At 46.3% G+C, this 17,258-nt stretch overlaps 1 protein-coding gene across 2 annotated transcripts in view; it reads right to left on the bottom strand.

Moving 5' to 3' along the window:
- Positions 1-9,735: 9,735 nt before the first annotated feature.
- The window catches only part of LOC130110130 (carboxyl-terminal PDZ ligand of neuronal nitric oxide synthase protein-like), a 422,458-nt gene continuing 414,935 nt past the window's right edge, over positions 9,736-17,258 (bottom strand). For both annotated transcript variants that reach the window (XM_056277124.1, XM_056277125.1), the window contains exon 13: positions 9,736-11,796. In XM_056277124.1, the coding sequence (XP_056133099.1) occupies positions 11,181-11,796 (616 nt within the window). In that variant the 3' untranslated portion in view covers positions 9,736-11,180. The remainder of the gene's footprint in view (positions 11,797-17,258) is intronic.

The following is a 17,258-nucleotide window of genomic DNA, read 5'->3' as shown; positions in this document are numbered from 1 at the left end:
TGGCACCTGTACAACACGGTTAGTGAGCCTTAATCTAACCCGGCATCTGCACAGTTGTTAGCAAAAGAAGTCATAAATTCACCCTTAACACACAGTAACCTCATAATGTGCCAATTCTACTTACATTACTCCATATATTTTAAAACCAGAATGATTGCCAAACAGGATTTAAAAAAAAAAACCTATTCATTTTTGTCAGGGGAAAATTGATGGATCTGGATGTAGTCTGAGAGCCCTGAATGCTAACACTGTAGAAGTAATAATAATAAAAAATTAAACTTACATAGCGCTTTTCTAATACTCAAAGTCGCTTTACAATAGACGGGGTGAAACAAGACGACAGATAAACATAACACAGACATACGGGGGTGGATGGGAAGGGGGGCTACGAGAGGGAGAAGAAGTCTTATAGAAAACGGTGGAGAATTTGGTTTTTTTTTAAGTATAGCAAGTTGGTGGAGGGTTTGTGTGCAGGTAAGTTCTATCTATCCAAGCCACTTATCCTGCTCTCAGGCTCGCGAGATGCTGGAGCCTATCCCAACAGTCATTGGGCGGCAGGCGGGGAGACGCCCTGGACAGGACGCCCGACCATCACAGGGCCCACACACACATTCAAACCTAGGGACAATTTAGTATGGCCGATCCACCTGACCTACATGTCTTTGGACTGGAGGAGGAAACCCACGCAGACACGGGGAGAACATGCAAACTCCACACAGAGGACGACCCGAGATGACCCACCAAGGTTGGACTACCCTGGGGTTCGAACCCAGGACCTTCTTGCTGTGAGGCAACCGCGCTAACCACTGTGCCGCCCGTGCAGGTAAGTTGTACCTGATATAGCCCAAAAGTCATGGATACACAAGCAGGAGTAGGCATGTACTTGTATGTTCTTAACCATCTTCAATGCCAACAGCCTGTTAAATGGGAGGAGTTATTAGTGCTACCCGGCATGAAGAGATTGGATGCATTGCTAGCAGGTTATTATGCAACCTGTTATTAAGAGTAACGAGGAGATCTGCCATGACCGTCATCTGACCTTTCCATTGAAAGTTGCATATAAAAGAGTTCTGGGCCCAACAGGGTGAAACATCTGATTTTTGATTTTTTGCTTTTGTGTTAACCCAGTCATGGATTAAGTGCATCCCAAAAGTGGCCCATTACATTCCTCGGTCAGACCGGCCAGCTCTGTGATGTGCTGTGGATCCCTGCAACCGATTACTGGCCTTTGTGCCTCTATGAGCGAGTGTCTGTGCATGTTACTACTCCCAGCCTGTTTACGAGATCCCACTTTACAGCCCCTTTTCCCATAAAGGAGGCCTTGTTTTGGCTTGGAGAGGGTGCTACAGCTCTCCGGATGACAGACGGGGAGAGGAGAGGAACGAATGGGATGGATGTTAGATGAGGTAAGAAAAGAGGAGATAGTAAAAAAAAAAATTTGCAAAGCACACCCCTTTCATTCTCTGTCCCATTCTCCCAACACTAACCCCCCCCCCTCCCTCTCTCTTTTGCTCATGAGGATCTGCACAGACACACTGGCATGGTGTAGTTGTGAGAGACGAGGGCAATTACTGTGTTGGACTTGGGGCCCTTGGAGAGGAGAGATGGAGTGAGAGGTACAAAGAACAGAGGCACAGTGGGAAACTCCGACCACGGAAGGAGCTGAACACAACGGGCTTAGCACTGTGAGGAACTTCGAGGAGTGGGGGGTAACAAGAGGAAATGTAGTCTGAAACACACGTTCACCCATCACTACTAACTACTACTACTACTACTACTTTTGGCTGTTCCCGTTAGGGGTCGCCACAGCGGATCATCGGTTTCCATCTCTTCCTGTCCTCTGCATCTTCCTCTGTCACACCAGCCACCTGCATGTCCTCCCTCACCACATCCATAAACCTCCTCTTTGGCCTTCCTCTTTTCCTCTTCCCCGGCAGCTCCATATTCAGCATCCCTCTCCCAATATACCCAGCATCTTTTCTCCACACATGTCCAGATCATATCAATCTTGCCTCTCTTGCTTTGCCTCCAAACCGTCCAACCTGAGCTGTCCCTCTAATATACTCGTTCCTAATCCTGTCCTTCTTCGTCACTCCCAATGAAAATCTTATAGCATCTTCAACTCTGCCACCTCCAGCTCCGCCTCCTGGCACAGCAGAGACTACTTCCTGAGGATCCTCAGGAAGAACCACCTTACCACCTCACTGCTTGTGTCCTTCTACTGCTGCTCCATAGAGAGCATACTGACCTACTGCATCTGTGTCTGGTTTGCTAGTTGCACAGTAGCAGAGAGGAAAGCGCTCCAGGGGGTCATCACCACCGCCCAGAAGATTATCGGATGCCCACTCCCCTCCCTGGAAGACCTATACAGTTCCTGCTGCCTCAAACAAGCCCATGGCATCCTCAAGGACCCATCCCACCTAGGACACCATCTGTTTGAACTGCTGCCCTCGGGCAGACGTTACAGGACAATAGGAGCTCGGACAAACAGACTAAAGAACAGTTTCCGTCCCCGAGCCATAACCACACTAAACGTCTTGATTCCTGACTTTTTGTGCAATATGTTGGTGCCCAGTAGAAGGTAGAAATGAATGTTTTTTTATGTTTTTAGTTCTTTTTATACTGATCTTTGCACCGATAAGAACTGCACTTTCAAATTTCGTTGTACTTGTACAATGACAAAATTCTATTCTATTCTATTGTATTCTGACTTTTCATCAGTGCCACTTTCTCCAAACCATACAACACAGCTGGTCTGACCACCATCTTGTAAACCTTCCCTTTAACTCTTGCTGGCACCTCCTGTCACAAATCACTCCTGACACTCTCTTCCTTCACCCGCTACTGTTTTGCCTGTTTTGCTTGCTTTGTTGTGGTTTCGCGTGATGTGTTTGTAAGGCTGTAGCTGTTTGCAGACTTTGTGTTGTTGGCTGTCAGGGTGCCAGAGCTGGCTTCAGGTTTCATCTCTCTCTCTCTCCTTACACACACAGACACACACTTTCCTCCCCATGGTGATCAATAAGCCTGATAAGAACTCTATCAAGTCGGTTGGCGGTGACTAATGCTTTGGCAGTCAGGCTACCTCTTTCAGGGTCAGCATGTGCCGGCTGTGAGCGGAGAGTCTGCAAGCAGCCCTGCGTGGAAAAGTAAAGTGGATTACAACTTTGGGGGGGGGGGGCAAGAAAGGGGGGGAGACAACCACAACAAAAAGAAGTCTACATGTAGGTGCTCATCGTTCATCCAAAAACAGTGAGTAATCCAGCAATTTCCAAACATTTGTGACACATAAATTTTAAAATATTGAGTTTCAGACGGTGACCCTGTGATGGGCCGGTGACCTGTCTATGGCGTCTCCCAGCCTGCCCTCCGTCCAAAGCTTGCTGGGATTGAAGCACGAACCAGTCCGCTGTCACGGGATAAGAACTGCGCCCCATTTCACTGGGATCTCGGTAAGTACTGTGTTGTGACCGGTTGTTCATAAGAGTAGCAGTAGTAACCACTACCCCAACTAACCCTTGTGGACGGTAGTAGTGCCCATCATACTAATACTAATGTGGAAATGTGACGCAACGATGTTAAAATATGACATTTACCATCACCGGCGCTGGGAGTCAGCGGTACTTCTGGGTGGCTTAAACAAATGAACCTCAGGCGTACCAGTGATTTAATATTCCACGTAGTGAAGCAGGAGGAGGTCTCAGACAGACCCGCGTCCATCTGTCAGTCTACTGCCTCGTTTCTGCGGCACTGGAAATTGGATTGGCGGTGAACCTTTTAAGTCCGGTGCGACTCAAAGCTCCCTTCAAGTGTGTCTTTTCCTTTAGAAAAAAAAAAATCATTATTTTCTGCCTCCCCACTTCTCTACCTGGTTGATCCATTACCTTGTCTGAATTCTCCATCTGTCGGTCTTTAAGTGTGAAGCGGTGGCAGAAGGGGGACCGTTTAAGGTGTAAATTGACAGCCTTTTTGAGTCATTCATTCAAAACAAATTAAGCTCAACACTAATTAAATGGCTCTTTGATTCATTTGACTCGGCACTGCCCATTGCCAAATTACCAAGCAGATCAGTGTGTGTGTGTGTGTGTGTGTGTGTGTGTGTATAATCTGTAGTCTTTTCGACCCATTTCTCAGCCTGTCTATGGAGTGAGAAGCTGTGATCAATCCATCGGCCAAGAGGAGGTGACAGAGCCCGGGGGGGGGGGGGTACTCAGGAATATTTCCCGGATACCCTGCAAGTGCAAAAACTTGGGGTTCACTTGCACTTTTCATTAGATCATGCATTCATCTGATTCAGGAGCAAAACCACGATCCCTTCTTGATACTACGTGTAACTAGTCCACTTCAATTATGGAGGGGGGGGGGGTGGAAAGGATACAGTCAACTAAACAGGAAGCACCGAATCACATTTGGAAGTCCAGTATGGGTGCTAATACAATCAAATTTTGGGTGTAGACAGGACGTGATGGGAGGTTTTCCTCCATCATTCTTTCTCTTCATTCACTTACCCACACTGGCGGTTGCACGTGCAAACCCTGCCACGCGAGCATACATGAAACACATATGTATATTTAAGAGACGATACCAGACATCTGAAAACCGAGATTGGTGCATGCAAGTTTCATCATGCTGCAGGGTCCGCGTCTTTTTATCTGTCTGACGTTCGCTCTCATCGCTCGGCGAATTACAGCGTTCTGCCTCGATGAGCGGCGTTCGCTTATCTGAAGTTCTGTCAGTGGGGAGAATAGTTGTGTAGGTTTAAAACCCCCAAAACGGATTAAATAGACATTATATGGATAACATCGCCTAGCGATGACCTCCCACTCACGATGCTGCCGCCTTTTCAGTCCCAAAGAACATCTGGTTTTGAAAGCAACCGATTTAAGGGCTGCTTTTTTTTCCTTTTTTTTTTTTTGCATCTGAGCCAATTTTCCCTTTTCGGCGCTACCTCTCTGCGTGCAGAGATAACGATAGAAAAATGTGCTTTGCAGTAAATTATATTTCACGCTAATGCATGTAGGATAATTAGCGTGTCATGTCAAGTCTGAGATCTGACTTGCATCAGATACCTGCCGCACAGTTTTGAATATGGATGGTAGCAGCGTTTATAACCCGGTTTATGGCTCCAGCAGACATCACTGAACGTTTGAAAACGGGACGTTGATGAGATGACGCTTCTGCTGACATTTCAGGCTGTTGGTAAAGAAGGCAGGCAGCCCTCTGAAACACCCGGCAGTTTATTATGCATGGATGGGAGGCTCAGATCCCGTTGCATGAAAGAAAGAAAATGAATAAATGTAACGCGGTTGAATTATTAATCGGAGACAAGACCTCTGTGTCTGAGCTGCCTGTTTGTTTGCAGCCTTGATCTGGAAACGAGGTAAATAGACAACTTTCTCGTAAGTGGCTTGTGTATTTGATGATTTTGCGTCGCATCAAAGCGTGGTGGTCGCGGGTCGAGGCGGCATAAAACCCGAGACCACCGGCGTCTTATCTGGATGCACTGGCAGCTTTTTGGGAGAGCGCCGAACTCTCCATCAAGATAAAGGAATTAGGACTCGTGCAAATGAATTAAACATTCGACGGGGCTCGGGCTTTTTTCAATTTTCGCCACTTCCACCTCGCCCGCTCCGGTTCCCTGTGGAGAAACGGTTTCCGTCAATCTGTTTTGGGACACACAAAGGCTTATCTCGCTGCCAAGTTTGTGATGCGGTCAGATAAAAACTATCAAAGATATCAACTCCCTGCATGCTGGAAGAGGAAGTGGAGGAGCGAGACTGGTTGCCATAGTTACAGGAGCAGAATGACAGGATATGCCCAGAATAAATGAAGAAGGGGCCTTTGTTCCAAAACGAGCATTAAAAAAAGTACACAAACGCCAGTTTACAAGTTCATATTGAGAGTTTATAGTAGCTCAGCATGTACACAGGAGATGACATCGACAACAACTTAAAAAGTGAAATTAAAATAAGATACACAACATTTGAATCAATTTGATTTCTTTGTTTTGAAGCGTAGTTCCGAAAATTAGATATTTCAACTTATAGATTACATGTTAATTTTGTAAAAGAAAAAAAAAATACAAAAAGGAATAACTAGTCTGAACAGGGCTTGTTTGGCCCTTGTTTCCACCAACACAAAATGTGCAGCTATGAACATCCTTCATTTATCAAAATTACTGAAATGATATTGACCATCTTGGCATACAAAAAAAAAGAAAAGATTTAACTAAATAGAGAACAGACGGCTAAATGATTTATCAAATCCTGTCTCCACTAACTAAAACAAATCATTTTCATAACTAAATTCTATATCTGTATATCAAAATAAATCACTTTCCTTCATTAGTTCATTACAAGGATCAATTTTCATATTCACAGACATTAAAAGAGCAAAAACGAATATTTCCATTAAATGTACACCAGTGTCCTTTCAACCACCCAAAATAAACGATGCACTCCGCCTGGGCTGGCGAAGTACATGGGAGAACCAGCTGGGGCCTCGCTGGGCCTGTCCTAAAACGCCATTACAGACGGGTAGGAAGCTTTTTTGCATAAGATGTGTGTGATGGAGCAAGGCACCTCTGATCACAACACAGAAGCCCCGGTCATTGCTGCACCTGAGTGTTTGCGGCGGTGGTGTCTTTAGATTCAACTCCACTGATGAAGAGGAGCAATGAGAGGCTGCCCGTGACCAAATACATTTTTTAACCAAGAGTGAGAGCATTTCTGCCAGTCCTCCCTTTTTTTTAGGATTAGGTTAAGGTTAGGGTTCGAATAAGGGAATCGATGAGCGTCCTCACAAGTATAGAAAAACAAATGTGTGTGTGTGTAAAACCTTGTGGATGGATACAACTCCAGTCACAAACGTTCATTTACACACTCTGCGAGGCCGTTCGTTGCTTTGTGAATGCCTGGTTCAAACTCCGATGCTTCCCGTTTGAATGACTAGTTTTCTGTGTCTGCCTGGACTGACGGACCACCAGTATTCTGCAAAAGCTTTGCATTAAATTTCCACGAATCTGTTAAAAAAAAAAAAACATGTAGACAAACTCCACCATGATCTATGAGAAAGACGCCCTCCTCACACCCAGGTTTCTCATGTCCAGCAAAGTGAAAATTACACTGGCAACCTTTGACATGGACTAAAGACAAGTACAAAGATATTGATATGTGGACATACAGTATGCATAGTTCATTAACACCAAACTCTTGAGGAGGATTTTCGGATCTGGCGTGCGCTACAAAGCTACAAGTACCACTTCGTGTTGTGTGCATGTGAACGACCGACCTTTTTAATCTGCTGAATGAATAACCAGCTCGCTGCAGATGACTGGTACTCATCCCCTTTGCTGGCGGGGAAGGAAAGGCACTTACACAAAGCACAAAACGTTGGACAAATATCTCATTTTGTGGGCATCCGGGTAGCGTGGCGGTCTATTCTGTTGCCTACTAACACGGGGATTGCTGGTTCGAATCCCGGTGCTACCTCCGGCTTGGTCGGGCGTCCCTACAGACGCAACTGGCCGTGTCGGCGGGTGGGACGCTGGATGTGGGTGTGTATCCTGGTCGCTGCACTGGCGCCTATTCGGGGGGGGGAGGGGGAACTGGGGGGAATAGCGTGATCCTCCCACGTGCTTCACCCCCCCTGGTGAAACTCCTCACTGTCAGGTGAAAAGAAGCGGCTGGCTACTCCACATGTATGGGAGGAGACATGTGGTAGTCTGCAGCAGAGGGGGTGGAGCTGCGACTGGGACGGCTCGGAAGAGTGGGGTAATTGGAAAGGTAAAATTGGGGGGGGGGGGGGGGACCATTTTCTGTGAATTGCAATCCTTTGCCTTTCATACAAACAACCAATTAAAATCTATGATCCGTCGAATATAAAGACTGCATGTTTTCTCATCAAGGCTGATACACGTGATGAAGAGCAGCTTATCAGGCAGAGCCGCTCTGATCCACTTTGGTCCGTCGCTTAACGCCACCTCATCCGTCTCCATCTGAGACCGCTCATTATCTTTCCTCCCTTTCTATAAAAACAACTTTTCATAAACCTCCCCCTTCACGTTCTATCCATCCTCAATCTTTGTGCCATCGCTCTGGGCGAGGGGGTAAACTCACTTTCAGATTAAACGGCTAAACTTTGGGGTTTTTTTTAACTCGTATTTGTAAAAGGCCGACATACCTGGCTCGGAGAGGCGTTTGATCGATAATCGTCTGACCCGCTGGTTTAGGAATATGTGCGGCCAACGGTGGTTTCCTGCACTGGAGTGCAGAGGGCTTTCCAGGCTTTATAAATGGGATGTGTTGAATGTCAGCCTGCGTTTCCTTGTACTTGCACGACTGAATCACCTCTCGGATTGATTTGTGGCGGTCAAAAAGGATCCCTGGCGAGGAGAGAAACACTCGTCCTGGGGAATAAATGATTCACTTCACATTTAAAACTGAGAGTGAGCTCATCCCTTTGCAAATACCATTTACAACACATTCCTATTTCTTCATTTCCCTCCGTTCACCCCCCCCCCCCCCCCCCCCCCGAGTCTACATTCTTCCTTCATCAGCATCCACGAGGAACTGATATCGTCTCAGCAATCCAAATCTGGGTGTAGTAAAGAGACGTAGAAATGTTAGTAGATTGATGATGAAAACTTGGGGAACTTAACAAATGTAAATAAAATACAATATGAGCCTCCAGAAGGAGGCCTGTTTTAATGTGCCAGCATTTAGAGCTGGGCAGTAATTCAATATTATCATTTATCTTCTTTAAGTGGTATTGTATCGGGGTGAAGTTTGGATATTGTCATAGCGCAAGTCATAATTGTGTCGTCTAAATTAAAATTTATCACAAAATGAGGTCTGAAATATTTGACAGCATATTAATTGAAAGCTAGTTGTGTTTTTTTTTGGTTTTTTTTTTAATTTTCCCCCGTTTTTCGCCCCGAGCCGTCCCGGTCGCTGCTCCACCCCTGTCTGCCAATCTGGGGAGCGCCCTGACTGACCAGAGGAGGCGCTAGTGCAGCAACCAGGACAAATACCCACGTCCAACTTCCCACCCGCAGACACGGCCGGTTGTGCTTGTAGGGATGCCCGGCCAAGCCAGAGGTAACACGGGGGATTTGATCCGGCGATCCCGTGATGGTAGGCAACGGAATAGACCGCTACGCTACCAAGACGCCGAAAGCTAGTTTTGATTGGATTTACTTTACCAAACAGTCCGATGTGATAACCTCAGCTGGATTCTTAAATACGGTATTTTTTACATATCTGAGCAGATATCATGATATATATATATCATAATTGTGTAAAATACCCTGTGATTCTTATGATAAACTGTTCCATATCACCCAGCACTACAGTGCTCACGGATCAACGCTCAGCCATCGGCTCTGCAGGGAAACATCTGACTCTTGGTAAGTCACTTTGGATAACTGCCTGCTAAATGTCGTTTGTTATGGAAATCCCGAATTAAAATGTATACGACAACACAATTCATTAAGAGAGCTGTGTGCACTCAGTAAAGTGTTATAATACTCTCACACTTCATGCATGGGGCACCCTCACTTCCATTAAGCTGAGGACAGTGAGCCACTTTCTGTCTGTTGTTTAGTATCAGGGACTCTAATGCTTTTTAGCATATGGTGGTGAATGCAGATCAGTCTTGAGAGGCCTCACAACCATGGTGCCTGTAGACATCCTGGTGTCTGGAAATGTCTTACTGTTTTGTTTTGGGTTTTTTTTGGGGGGGGGGGGGGTAATAATGCACGTTTCAAGCATAGACCGTATAAGAAGAGGACAGCATGGAACGTTTGGAGCCAAAATATCTCTAGCGCTGTCTAGTTGCCATTTCTAGAACAATTTGATGATATTCAAAAGGGCGTGGTATAGGGCCGCATCAGGCAGCTCAGTGTAATGTGAGGGGCCGTGCGTAGTGCCGGGTGATACTGACAAAACCAAATATGAAAATATTTTGATTGCATACCCCGTTATCGATAATGAGATGATATTTTGGAGATGCCTATTGGTGCCTTCATTTTTTTCTTTACACACAAGATTTTGAGAAATGATGTGTGGATATGGAGACCAGAGACATTCATTGTTCATTTCACTCAGCTAAAACGGCTGAATGAATAAGTTCAGAAAATTGTATCCCTTTACTGTAATGCAGCCTTTAAGACCAGGAAATGACAACATTTAAGATATATCCTATTACAATAAACAAAATCCCAGACAATATCTAGGCTCGCATCATGATAACAATATTATATTGATGTATATTGCCCAGCTCTAGGCGTGCGCAGACTGGTTCCGCGAGCAAATAGCAATATTTTGGAATCAAATCCAGATAATGAGTAAATATCGCATTGTTCATTATTATTTACAGTCAGTGGTTTTAAGCCACACTGCACTGCTTCAAAAATTTAGTAATCAGTAAAAACACAAACTGCACTCAAGCCAAAACCAGAGAGAGAGAGAGAGAGAGACAAAGGGGTCATTAGGATGAAACTCCAAAACAAAAGGAAATTGTATATTCCAACTCAGTTGCAAAATGTCCAACCTGTTCATGTTGTCTGAACAGCCTCTCTTAAGGGGCTTTCATGCAGTTGTCAATAAAAGCATGCATATGGACATCCGCCTACATTAAGGACATCAGGCAGACCCTGAGTGGGCGTCCGGAGACTAGATGTGAACTAGATGTGTCCACACGGAGCTTTTGTTTTGCCTACAAGTGGACCCTGTAGATGCCACACAACATATACCTCAGCTGGCCAGTTTCACACCGAGCACTATTCTATGTTGGACCACAGAAGACAAGGAAATGTCTCTCTCTCTCTCCATTAAGTGGTCTCATGTACCACCTCCCCACTGTCCTTTTTGCCATTGTCTGGAGGCCAATTAACTAATCAATTTTCCATGAAGGACTCTATTTAGCATTTTTCACACCAAATATGGAAAATGTGGTCTATAAAATGGGGGTGGTAGGCTCGCAGTATGCTTTGAGTACACTCAAACATGAGCCAAAAGTCCACATGCAAACTAATGGACTATCAGTATGCTCATGTGTCTGCTCCCTGTTTTCAACCCAATAAAAGCAAGGTTCAGATGTTGCAACTAAACTCTTCCCAGATTCTTAGTTCAAATGCCCAAACCATATTCTGATGATACTTGACTTAGGTTTCACCTACTGTACTACTCAAAGGACAGCAAGTCCGGGTGGGGTTCCGCCTCTTCAGCGTTTACCCCAGCACTTTTCCTACAGGGACTACTGTTCTCCAACTGCACCTCCTCTCCCAGGCTGATGCGGTAGTGATCTTTGCCGGGGCACGGGGTGGAGGCCAGTCTGGAGTCCGGCCCAGACGTCTTCTGCCAGACCTCGGAGGGCTTGGCTCTGGGCTCCAACAAGGGGTCCTTGTGGATAAGGTCCGGTACTGAGAGCGTCAGCTGGGTCTGGTGAGTCTCCGGGTCTCCCTCCATCTTATTCCTCTCCTCTGTGTCGTCGTCCTCTTCTCCATCTCCACCACTGACCATTTCTCCGTTTCTCTCCCCTGTTTCCACCTCATCTGACAGATTCTTCTTGGGATCCATCTCTTTGGTTTTGTCTTCCTCGGCCACGGGCTCCTCCTTTCCGATGAGGGGTGTCTTGTCAGGGGACAGGAGTGAGGAGTCAGCAGTTTCAGGAGTGGTAACCACCGGGTCCGAGGAAATCATCATGTCCTGGGTGGTCTTCAGGGCACGAGGCAGGCGCTTCTTCCCCGAAGGTGGTGGGGGATCCAACCGGGGGAAGGAGTCAAGAGAGGACATGTGACTGGGGGAGGAGTGGGGTGGAAAGGGAGAGAGAAAGACAGATGGAGGGGGAAAGAGGGATACAGTTAAGTATAACAACAGCTTACCGCCCGATCTTACTTGAGCTGACAAAAACAAACACATAAGCCATTTAGGCAGGACTAAAAGGCTCAGCACCTTTTCTTCAACAATTGATTTTGGCTCCAACTCGTGTTCACTTGGGAGGAAGTTAACTACTGTATTCACTTAATTTTTTGATGCCAACGTATGAAAACTATATTAGAACGATTATCAAAGAAGGTTGAATCAGTTCATCTGGACACATTTATTGACAGAAACGTTTCATCACTCATCTAACCTCTGACCTCTTCAGTCTCAGCTGACTGCAGGTATCCCCGCCCTTACAAACAATAAAGTGGCATAAACCAATGATCAGTTTCATTTGTAAATAGGTGTGACCATTAACTAGTTTCAATGGCCAAGTGTACTATTTGGGAATGTTCACAATCACAACATTGTAAGATGGCAACAGATGTACTTAGCCCCCCCCCCCCCCCCCCAGTTCAGGGATGGTCGTTCCCTCTTCACATAGATGGCCTCTTTGACTTGACTCCCCGTTCCTCCCGATCGAGCATGTACACATCCTCAGCCTTGAAAGAGTGGCCACTGGCCTTTAGATGGGTGTAGACTGTGGAGTCCTGGCCTGATGTGTTGTGTCATCCTGTTGGTCAGTGTGTTAAGTTTCCCCTATGTACAAGTCATGGCAATCCTCCTGGCACTTAACAACGTAACCAAGGATCGAATCCCCCACAAACGGAGCAATATAGTGTACGCTGTTCAAGTGCCAGGAGGACTGCCATGACTTGTATATTGGGGAAACCAAACAGACGCTGGCCAAGAGGATGGCACAGCACAGAAGAGCTAACATGTCAGGCCAGGCCTCCGCAGTCTACACCCATTTACAGGCCAGTGGCCACTCTTTCAAGGATGGGGATGTGCACATGCTTGACAGGGAGGAACACTGGTTTGAACAGGGAGTGAAAGAGGGAACAATCAGGAAAATGAATGCTCTATTTACAGCACAAAGGAAGTGCAAGAGGATAGCACTATTGTTTTCCCTGGTAGCTATCCCCAGTAACGGAAATGGCGGACAGTGGAACAACCGAAGTGACGGTGGAAACTATACCCAGCAAGAGAAAGAACCCCGATGATGGAAGAGGCAAAGAAGGCGAAGAGTGAGAGTGATACAAACAGAGGTAAAACAAGAGTTAATCTTGGATGGGCATTCACTCGATGGAGAGAGCTCCGGGACTGAAAGAGAAGAAGAAAGCCACTTTATGTTAGCATTATAGGTTACAATGAAAATTGTTCTCTGCATTTAACCCATCCAACTATATAGGAGCATTGGGCAGCTGCAGCGCCCAGGGACCAACTCCCAGCTCTCCTTCCTATTGACTTGGTCAGGGGTACAGGCAGGAGTATTAACCCTAAAACGCATGTCTTTTTTGATGGTGAGTCAAAAAAAGACATGCATGTCTTTTTTGACTCGCCAAACCGCAGCACCTGGAAGAAACCCACACAGACAACATGCAAACTCCACACAGAAAGGGCCTGGGGTTCGGACCCAGGACTTTCTTGCTGTGAGGAAACATTGCTAACCACTGGGCCACCAGTCAGTTCCAAACCGACATTTCGTTGGAATTCTTTCTACTGGATCAGTACGTAACACAACCCGCTTACTTATTATTAATACTACCAGCTGTTTTGCGTTGCCTTTATTATAGCACTGAGATAAGGGTTTCTACTTCAAATTGGGATTCTTGCTTTGGACAGAAAATGAAAAAGCGATCCAGTTGTCTTTGTGACAGCAGTACAAACAATCATCATCAGTGGTCACTCGAAGCAAGTTGGGTTGTCTTACTTGTGGGTCTTCAGGTGGAATGCAATATGCAATATGCTCCAAGTTGCTCAATGTGATGTTGAATTTCTTCAGACTAGCCTTGATATTGTCCTTGAAACGTTTCTTTTGCCTGCTGGGAATACAGGATCTGTTTGGGGAGACATGTTTTGGACATGCAGATTCCATGGCCCGTCCATTGGAGGTGGTGCTGCATTATTGTGGTGGTGATGCTAGTCATGTTGGCACATCTGTCTTTCCAGTTGATCCTCAGGATCTTTGGTGGTATTGTTCCAGGGCTCTCAGGTGATGGTTGACCTCAGAGTTGATTTCAGCTTTTGAGGAGAGAAGGCTGCCAAGGTAGGGGAAGTGATCAACTTTTAAAGAATTTTGTTCACTTTTATGGTGGGCTGGGTGGAGGTTGATATAGGATCTGGGTCTTCTTGATGTGTTTAATGTTAGACCCAGGGCTCTGTATGCCTTGGTAAGGGCATTCAGAATGTCGTCGAGGTCTTCTGCGGAGTGGAGTGTGCTGCAATGGTGTGGTCGTCTGCATACTGAAGCTCAATGATGGTGGTGTTGCAGACTTTGCTCTTGGCCTTGAACCTACCTGCCATCTGTTCTGTATAGGATTGGGATCCCCCATGGCAGCTCTTAGCCAATGAGGTGGAGTATGGCAGCAATAAATATGGCAAACGGAGTGGGTGTGATGATGCATCCTTGTTTGCACAGTGAAGGGCTGTGACTGACATGCCATCATATAGAAGCCTCAATATTCTGATGCATTTGTCAGGGGGCAACCATATCTTGATAGTATGACTCCGTAGACCACCAGGCTCTGTGGAGCAAAGGCTGCCTTTGTTCACAACATTTTTTATAGAGTCGGTGTGTAAATATCATGTCTGCCGTACCTCTGGATGGGCGGAAGCTACACTGAGATTCTGGGAACACTTCCTCAGCCAGTGGTAGCACTCAGTTTACCAGGATGCGAGTGAGGACTTTGCCTGTTGTTGACAGGAGTGAGAGGCTCCTGTAGTTTTCACATTCTGCCTTGTCCCCTTTCTTGAATATGGCCACTATTAGAGCGTCCCTAAGTTCTGAGGGAAGTTCTTCTTTTTCCCAGATCTTGACGAGGGCGTGGGTGTGGTACAAGAGCTCCGGTCCACCTTCCTCTAAGATCTCAGCTGGGGTGCCATCTGGACCGGTGGCTTTGTTGTTCTTTAGGCTCTTGATGGCATCTTGAACCTCTGTCATGGTGGGAGGTTCCCCAATGTTTTCTCTGGGGAATGTGGCTGGCAATATTTGGTTCAGCTGTGCTTTTCTGGTTGAGGAGTTCCTGGAAGTGCTCCTTCCATCTGGTGTTAATAGACTGACTCGTTGTCCTTCAGCAGCTCCTATCCGTCCTTTGAGCGCAGGGGGTTTAAGCTGCGGTTGCTTGGACCATAGACGGCCTTAGCAGCACTGAAAAAGCCTCTGGTGTCACCCGAGTCTGCCAGTTGCTGGATTTCCAGAGCCTTTTCTGTCCACTAAGAGTTCTTAAGTGCCCTCAGGCCACATCATTTTGCCAGGCATCAAAGGCCCTCCTTTTCTTGGAGATGGGCTGTTCTAGCTCTGTGCCATTTTCATCAAACCAGTCCTGGTGTTTTCTGGACTTGTACCCAAGGGTGGATTTGCAAGTGTCGCAGATGGTGGACCTGAGCAGACTCCAGTGCTTCTCAATATCATCAGGATATTCCTGTTGAAGGGTTTCCTCAAGAGAGGCCTGAAGTTGCTGCTGGGTGGCAGTTTCATTCAGGCTTTCAAGGTTAAGTCTTGGCTGGATCTGCTTCTTTTGAACCCTCTTCATTTGATGGACATTGTGGAGCGGATGATCTGTATCGATCATGGCCCTCGTGATGCTCACATCACGGTGGTCCTGGTTCATACAATGACAGTTAAGGAGGTGCCACAAATTTGTTTTTCTGGCAAAACAGTGTTAGTGATGGTGAGGTCGTACTGAGCACATTTGCTAAGAAGCAGAACTATGTTGGAGTTGATGTTCCCAATGCCTTCCTTTCCTATAGCGCCCTTCCAGAGGTGTCAATCCTGGCATTGGAAGTTTCCTAGGAGAATAACCTTATCCTCCTTGAGGATTCTTGACAGTGTCTCATCTAAGCAGGCCTCTTTTACTTACTCTTCAGAGTCTAAAGTAGGGGTATAGGCACTCACAACTGCTGCCATCTGGTTGTTGGCAAGCACCAAACGGATCGCCACAGGAAATTCCGACAGGTGGCTGATGATGTGGTTCCTGATGGCAAATCCCATGCCATAGATCCTGGGCTCATCGGCAGCTTTTCCTTTCCAGAAGAAAGTGTAGCCACCCTTCTCCTTCAGTTGTCCTTCGTCTGTCCATTGGGTTTCAGAAAGGGCAACTATGTCAATCTGGCATCTCTTCAGTTCTCTAGCAATGATTGCAGTTCTTCCCCTCCGGTCTGTCACTGGTTGCACTATACATCAGTGTACACACATTCCAGGCTTCAAAGTTCATGTGAGGTGATCCCTCTGGATGTGGTAATCCAGTCAGGAGGTTTCAAGCACCTTTGCTAGCCCCTCACCCAGGTGGGTGAGCAGACTGGAACCTAAAGAGGGCTGCTCAGTCGTGGGTGTAGCTACCAAAGGGCTCTTTCTACCTCATTCCAGCAGCCTAGAGACTGAATCTAGCACCCAACACCTGCTGTGCCTGCTTATGACTAGGGGCTTCCAGATCTCAATCCTGCCCCCGTCGCCATAGGACTTAATCTGGGATGTTAGGGTGGATTCCCTTTATGGAGGACGCCTGTATGTGACTTTGTTTAACATAGGGAGACTAGTGCACAGACAGCCAACACACGGTCCTTCACAGATCTGGGTCAGGAAGGATCCAGAGGCATTGAGTCCAAGATGACTGGGGGGCTCATTTCTGCTGCAGCCTTCCAATCTATCATCCTGTGCCTGTTCCACCATTGAGGGCTTGGTTGGATGGCTTTTTGGCACTTACTTGCATTGTCGCCTCCTAACTAGATCCTTGCTTGTGTTGTATTAACTCTCAGATGTACGTTGCTTTGGATAAAAGCGTCTGCTAAATGAAATTGTAACATTATAACCTCCCCCTTGACCTTAACGCCATGGGTGACAATCCATGGAAAAGACAGTACGAACAATAATACCACTTTGAATAATAAATAAAAGATCCCCAGAATTGGAGATTTGCAAATTAAGAAAATGTGTGGGCAAAAGGTTTCTTTTGACTGAATAATGCTTCTGTTGAGCACTGACTTGATGCTGCGCGTGCACAGAGAGCGAGGTGGGTTAGCTATTGTTGTAATCACGCAAGTGATATAAAGCACCAAAAATGACACCTTCGAGAGTGTAACATTTTGTTATTTAGCATGAAGTATTTAGTGAAATAAGGAGGCTATTGGTCCTATTGTCATGTGTGTGGTATGATTCTCTAACTTAAATCATGGAAAACACTCCTCTGGTCAATAAAGATATCGAGAAGTTTCTGTTCTATTTCGTGTAGCCTTCGCCCGCAAGGAGCTGTCGCTATTGGGTCTATCCCCGTGCAC

This window comes from Lampris incognitus, chromosome 3 (assembly GCF_029633865.1).
Source record: "Lampris incognitus isolate fLamInc1 chromosome 3, fLamInc1.hap2, whole genome shotgun sequence".
In the NCBI taxonomy this organism is placed as follows: Eukaryota; Metazoa; Chordata; class Actinopteri; order Lampriformes; family Lampridae; genus Lampris; species Lampris incognitus.
Note: the sequence above shows the minus strand (reverse complement) of the source record. Positions and strands in the feature narration are given on the sequence as shown.